Below are 7267 nucleotides of genomic sequence, written 5' to 3'. Positions count from 1 at the left end.
GAAGTGATGGTTATGTCCTCTCCAACTCCCTGTTATTTTCTATCTGAGAAATTTTGGGCAAGTTCATTGTGATAAAAATAATAGGGAAATAGAGGCAATTGTTCAACAGAGTAAAATCTTAAAAGATAGCATAATATTTAAGTTTTGCTTTTTATCTTCTTCTATAAAATATCATCATAGCCACTGTAATCAATTGACAATATTAGGCATTGCACATTTTTATTCTAGTCATTATGAATATATTTTTCTGTCCCACAAACTTCAGCCAGTTTTCTTGGTGAAGAGATTCACAGAAATTCAGCCATGAAGATTATTCTAGATATCATCTAAATCTACAAGTAAAACATCCAATGTTAATATGGTTAGATTAAGTCAGTGTTCCCTTTTTATCTTCTAAAAATTTTCCTAAAAGAAATAATAGAAGAATAAATCCAAACTTTATTTTTTTTTTAATTAAGAAAAGTCTGAATCCCAGAACAATAAAATAGAAATAAACGCTTAGAAAACAATGGAGATAAAACAAGGGAGTAGATGATGTTAAGAAAGGAAGCCCACTGGTGCAAAGCTAAGAAAAAGCTGCTGAATTTCCCTTTGTTAAGTAAGTTGCATAAACTAAGCTATTAATCAATCAGCAGTAGGAATTTTTCTTGACTTGATTTGGTTTCTAGGAGTAGTCAGCATGGACTCAAAGAATCAAAGAAGTAAGCCACATTTGACAGAATTATTTCAGGAAGGAAGTGATGATGTAGCGAGAAACTCTGTGTATTTGAAGGAAATAGTCTGTTATTAAAGCTGTGAGGAGAACAGATCTACAACTGCAAATCTCAGTTGGTTTACAAAGAAAGAAATCACCTCACTTCAAAAACAAGATCCAAAAAGCTTCAGCTAAATTTACAGTTTTGCCAACAGTTTTACACAAACTGTCAAGAGGAGAACTGAAAGTCAGTCAACATATTAAAAATCCTTCTGAAGGAGTCAGAGAGCTAACCAGGCAGTGAGGGTTTGTAGGACTAAGATCTAGAACAGGAGGGCAGTACAGAAAGGAGGGTCCAGCATTTTTTTAACCATTTTTGTCCTTGAGGTACAAGCATACCTTAATTTTTTGTATTTCAGTTTATTGCAGTCCACAGATACTGTGCTTCTTTTTTTTTACAAATTGAAGATCTGTGGCAGCCCAGCATTGAGTGAGCCTGTCAGCACAGTTTTCCAAACAGCATTTGCCCACTTTGAATCTCCTGTCACATTTTGGTAATTCTCACAATATTTCAAATTTTCCAGTGTTATATTCATTATGGTTATTTGCGATCAGTGATCTTTGATGCTATTACTACAGCTCACTGAAGGTTCAGATGATGGCGAGGAAAAGTGTTTTTAATGAAGGTACATACTTTGTTTTTAGACATAATTTTATTGTACATTTAATAGATTACACACTATGGTATGAACATATTCACTGGGAAAAAAAGTATTCACGTGACTTGCTTTATTGCCACATCTGCTTTAGGGCTGGAAACAAACCCGCAGCATCTCTGAGGTATGCCTGTACTGGCATATTCTGAAAATAAGTCATAAGAAAATATCTGAGAAGATTTCATTTATCCTAACATTAATGATTATTTCTACATCACTAGTATCTTGTGGCGGAGAAGGCAATGGCATCCCACTCCAGTACTCTTGCCTGGAAAATCCCATGGATGGAGGAGCCTGGTGGGCTGAAGTCCATGGGGACACTAAGGGTCGGACACGACTGAGCGACTTCACTTGCACTTTTCACTTTCATGTTGGAGAAGGAAATGGCAACCCACTCCAGTGTTCTTGCCTGGAGAATCCCAGGGCTGGGGGAGCCTGATGGGCTGCCGTCTATGGAGTCACACAGAGTCATACACGACTGAAGTGACTTAGCAGCAGCAGCAGCAGTATCTTGTGGACCACTACTCTTAGACTGTTATAACTTTCTGGTAATTTTATCAAAGATCAAATATAATACGGTTTCTCTTTTAGACAAATGTTCTCTATTCATCCTAGATTTTACCTCGAATTAACATTTAGAATGTCTTTTTCACCTGCCATTTTCTGCCATACTTGTATGTTTATATTCTTACCTGATTCGTTTTAGTTATGTATAAATTCCATAATGGTGAAACTGTTTTTTTTTAATTATTGCTCTTCTTACCAGAAAAATTGAATTAAACCATGCCCAGAAAGAATAAATTGTCACAAATGAAGTTGTCTTTGAAAGCAAAGCCTGAATACTAAACTCATGATTATTTTTTTAATATATTGTTCTTTGCATAAAGAGGATTAGTTAGTAGGAAGGAAAACTCAAAACAATTTTATTATGCAAAAAGCAAATAAAAACTTTTATCATACCCTTGCTCTATTCGTAGCCTAATTCTACACTATAGCTATTTCTTGGTGTTAACATAAATAAATAAAAATGAATGATCATCCTTGATGCTTCTCATCTCCCTACCATTTCTGAAATGAAAATAGAATTCAAGAAATGTATCAGATTTATTAGATATGAGAAAATGAATATCATAAAAAGCACAGTTTTTATTTATTCCTGTGTGGCCAATGATTTTCTTTAGACAGACAGCTTCAGTCTCCTCCCAAAGACTCTCTTCAAAGCCAACTTCACTTCCTTATTCCTAAGGGTGTATATCAATGGATTCAGCAGTGAAGTGACGGTGGTGTGTATGACAGCCACATACCGTCCCTGTGATACAGATGTGGCAGAGGCAGGGGGGATGTAGGTGCGCCCCACAGTTCCATAAAACAGAGATACGACCATGAAATGGGAGGCACATGTGGACAGAGCCTTGTGGAGCCCACGGCAGGTCCGGTTCTTGAACAGAAGGAAGCTGATAATATACAAGTAGGAGAGGAAAGTGAGAAAGCATGCTGCCATAGCTAAGCTGCCAGTGACAATAAAAATGAGCCACTGATTGAGCCGAATGTCACCACAAGCCAACTCTAAGAGGGGCTTCACATCGCAGAAGAAGTAGTTGAGTTTCAGAGAGTGGCAAAAGTTCAGACGTGCAGTCATGACAGAATGCATCAGAGCATAAAAGAAGCTGGTGATCCAGGCCACAGTTGCCAGGAGAATACACGCCTTGAGGTTCATGATAACAGTGTAGCGAAGTGGATAACAGATGGCCACAAAGCGGTCAAAACCCATCATGGCCAGCAAGATGGACTCAGTGCAGCCCAGAAAGTGGAAAAAATGTAGCTGAGTGATGCAGCCCAGGAACGACACGGCCTTGTGAGCAGAGAGGAGGTTTGCCATTAGTATGGGCAGTGTCACTGAAGAATAGCAGATATCCAGACAAGAAAGATTTCCCAGGAAAAAGTACATAGGGGAGTAGAGTCTTGGCTCCGAGATGACAACCACTAATTTGGATCCGTTTCCAAACAGATCGATCATGTATATAATCAGGAGGGTCATAAGGAGAACAGGCTGCAACTCCTGAGTGGAGGTCAGTTCCAGCAGGAGAAACTCATTCACTGTGGTAACGTTCTCCATCGCTCTAAGAAGGATTGATAACAGTGGCATTAGTAAAGCTGCTCTAGTAGACTGTATGGGTTAAATGAAGCAAGTTCATCATCTGAAAGTATATAAGGATGATCTACGGTGAGTAAAATGGTTAGAAATGCTAAAATTAAATTCACTTGCAATATAATTAAGGACAGAAATATATGATAAATTCTGAGTCAGTGTGATATGTGTGATACACAGAACAAAGAAGCATATTTAGGATGCTGAATTAAACCTATAAAGCAACTCATAAAGAATAAAAGCAGATATTTAGTGAATACAGTAAGAGAACAGGACTCAGTTTTAGCCTCATTGTAGCATTAAAATTAGTGTATCTAAAGAGTCTTGTCAGATGTATTTGTAAAAATTTAAATATTTTTAAATGGACATAATAGACATGCTTCTCATTTCTGGTACAAGTAGAAACTTAGCAATAGTCCTAAATATCCGCTTAAAAAAATAAGAGTAGGTTCTCCACAATCTAAACCTTCATGAAACTAGAAGAAAAAAAAAATGTAAACCCCAAAACTTCAAATCATGTGTAGGCAGAGGGAATACAAATCAGCAGATTTGGTGTCAGCATCATAAGAGGGCATCACAGCAGCAGGGTTATTTATGCAGGAAAATCCCAAAGTACTAAGGAGTTTTAGTAGCAAAAGAATATTGAAAACAGCAGAAAATTATCAGTCCCAGTAAGAGAGTGCCTCACATTGAGAGTGAATTTCTCCAGAATACCAGAAAACCAAGCAAGTCAGTGTACACATAATGATGAAGAGAAAACTATGTTACCACAAAGACAGTAAAAATGTTGCAGCTGAAGAGGGGGCCAGTGAGCCAAGAATCTGGGGAAAATATCCTATCCCCCATGCCATATAAACCTCCTGATAACTCGCCCCCCAAATCCAACTTGTTCATATATAAACAATAAATAGATAAACTTCTGTATCCACATGAAAGTATGATAAGAAATAAACAGAAAAATAGGAAATCATGATTTCTCAACAGAATTACATCACCTGAAAGAAATATTTGTAGTGAAACAGAAAAATGGCAGCCCAGCACTCCTAAGTGAAGCCACTAAAACAATAACATACTTTTTAGTGAGGAAAAAATATACAAATATTCAAAACAGAAATTAAAATTAAAATTCAATGATATACTATTTTGACAAAGATTAAAATGTTTGCAACATTTATTTTCTTGAAGGTGGTGAAATACACACAGATAAGAACGTCAATTGATTTAATCTCTAACAGACATTTTAGTAATAATGGATGTGAGAGTTGGACCATAAAGAATGCTGAGCTCCAAAGAACTGCTGCTTTTGAATTATAGTGCTGGAGATGACTCTTGAAAGTCCCTTGGACAGCAAGATCCTAAAGAAAATCAACCCTGGATTTCGTTGAAAGGACTGATGCTAAAGCTGAAGCTCCAGTACTTTAGCCACCTGATGCGAAGAGCCAGCTCAATGGAAAAGACCCTGATGCTGGGGAAGATTGAAAGCAAAAGGAGAAGCAGGTGACAGAGGATGAAATTGTTAGACAGCATGGCCAACTCATTAGACATGAATTTGAGCAAACTCCAGGAGATAGTGAAGGACAGAAACCCGGTGTGCTGCAGTACATGGGGTCACAAAGAGTTAGACACAACTTAGCGACAAAACATGGAGGAGCCTGGTAGGCTGCAGTCCAGGGGGTCGCTAAGAGTCGGACACGACTGAGCAACTTCACTTTTGCTTTTCACTTTCATGCATTGGAGAAGGAAATGGCAACTCACTCCAGTATTCTTGCCTGGAGAATCCCAGGGACGGGGGAGCCTGGTGGGCTGCCGTCTATGGGGTCACACAGAGTCCGACACGACTGAAACGACTTAGCAGCAGCAGGAGCAGCAACTAAACAACAAAATTACACAAACCATCACTCCCTAATCATTTTCGATATTCCTATTATCTGCATTTTAGAGTTTATCACTTTTATTGTATCTGTATGTTGGAGATGCCATAAAATGACCTGTTCATTTATTCCCAAATTCACGTTCAGTGAACCACATTAACAGCTTGCAGTTGATCATGGTGGAAGTATTTATGCCAAGGAATTGGTAAATTCTACAAATTTATGTGTGGTTTATAGCTTTTTGATAGTCTAGGCTTAAGAAAGTGGTGGAAATGATGCAGATTAAACTTAAAAGTGTGTCATATTTGTAGCCATTATATTGTGAATAACACAAAAATGGAGGAACATTTCTTCTGGTATTCAAAAAGTTTTGTACTTCAGGAAAACTAATATCACTGACCAATGAGAGAAATCCAGGCATATAACTTCCTTGATTCACTTTTGTCTTACTTATTAACATAAACATATCAAACCCTAATGGAATTCATCAATGATACAAGAGATTTCTTTGCTGAATTGACATTCACAGAATGCTAATATTGATTGTTGCTAAATACTTGCTGAAATTCAACTATATTTGAAATTCACACCATAGCTGAAATTCAACTTCTATTTGATCAAGTTACAATGCATTCAAGGACTTATTTACAACTGTCAAGTCCATTCACCCTCACACACTCCTTGATAATCATTTCAAACCTCCAGCCAACCTTCTTCTCCATATTGACTGTCCAATGCTGACCTTGCTTCCTTGTCTATGAGAAATTTGAAGCAATTGAAAAGAACTTCCAGACTCACTATCATTTGTGTCTATATTATTAGAAAGTGATTGTACGTTCTTTTTACTTTTACTGGAGGATAATTGCTTTATAATGGTGTGTTGCTGCTCCTGCTGCTAAATCACTTCAATTGTGTCCGACTCTGTGTCACCCCATAGACAGCAGCCTACCAGGGTCCTCCAACCATGGATTTTCCAGGCAAGAGTACTGGAGTGGGGTGCCATTGCCTTCTCCGATAATGGTAGTTTCTGTCACATAACAACGTGAATCACACAGATATCCTCTCCCTCATGAGCCTTTCTCCCTGTCCAATCTGTGCTTTTTTAAAGCCAAAGCTCTTGCTTGTGCTTTCAACGATACCCATTTGCTTAATCAGGTGCACACTCCCCCAATGCCATTCTCTCTTCCATAATTATTTTTCCTTTTTCTAATGTAACATTCTCTTCAGCAAAGGAACAGGCTATTATTTCTTCTATCATAAAACATTTTTTAAAGTCTTCCTTTCTCTCTGTTTTTCTTCACTGTCCATTTTCTCTGATCTTTACATCAAAGTTTCTCACAAAGAATGTTTAAATTGGTCTCCACTCTTATTCTTTCCTGTCTCTCTTCAACCTACCTCATTAGACCTTTACTTCAATATTCCCCTGAACTCTAGTTGTTGGATCAATTATGAAACACATATGCACAGAATCTTCCACTTATTTTCACTTCTCTAGCTAGCGAGTCCGTTTCATGTCTCAGTTATTATTATTAACAGTTGTAGTATTATTTAATAGCTTCTTTCTTCTAACCTTACCCGTAAATCACCTCCCATCATCATGCTTTTTCTTATAACCCTCCTGCCACACTTCAGCTCCGATTGTAAATTCAAACTTATTTACTCATTGCCACACCACACAGCTTGTGTGATCTTAGTCCCCCAACCAGAGATGGAACCTGGACACTTGGCATGAAAGTGTGGAGTCCTAACAACTAGACCACCAGGAAATTCTCCATAAACTCAAATTCTAAGAAAGACTACAAGCTCTGTAATGTCTTTTTCTTTTTACTCTTCCAGC

The 7267-nt window shown here is 37.7% G+C and overlaps 1 protein-coding gene across 1 annotated transcript; it reads right to left on the bottom strand.

Annotated features, from left to right (window-relative positions):
* Window positions 1-2587: 2587 nt before the first annotated feature.
* LOC138425386 (olfactory receptor 12D3-like) lies at window positions 2588-3526 on the bottom strand. The gene has a single exon (XM_069563201.1). It carries the CDS (start codon window positions 3524-3526, stop codon window positions 2588-2590), a length of 939 nt encoding a protein of 312 aa, XP_069419302.1.
* Between the last annotated feature and the right edge of the window lie 3741 nt (window positions 3527-7267).

This window comes from Ovis canadensis, chromosome 20 (genome assembly GCF_042477335.2).
Source record: "Ovis canadensis isolate MfBH-ARS-UI-01 breed Bighorn chromosome 20, ARS-UI_OviCan_v2, whole genome shotgun sequence".
Lineage (NCBI taxonomy): Eukaryota > Metazoa > Chordata > Mammalia > Artiodactyla > Bovidae > Ovis > Ovis canadensis.
This window is presented reverse-complemented; position numbering and strand designations above follow the sequence as displayed.

Coding starts and splice junctions, on each gene's coding strand:
- LOC138425386 (XM_069563201.1), bottom strand. CDS start 3,526: ATGGAGAACGTTACCACAGTGAATGAGTTTCTCCTGCTGGAACTGACC.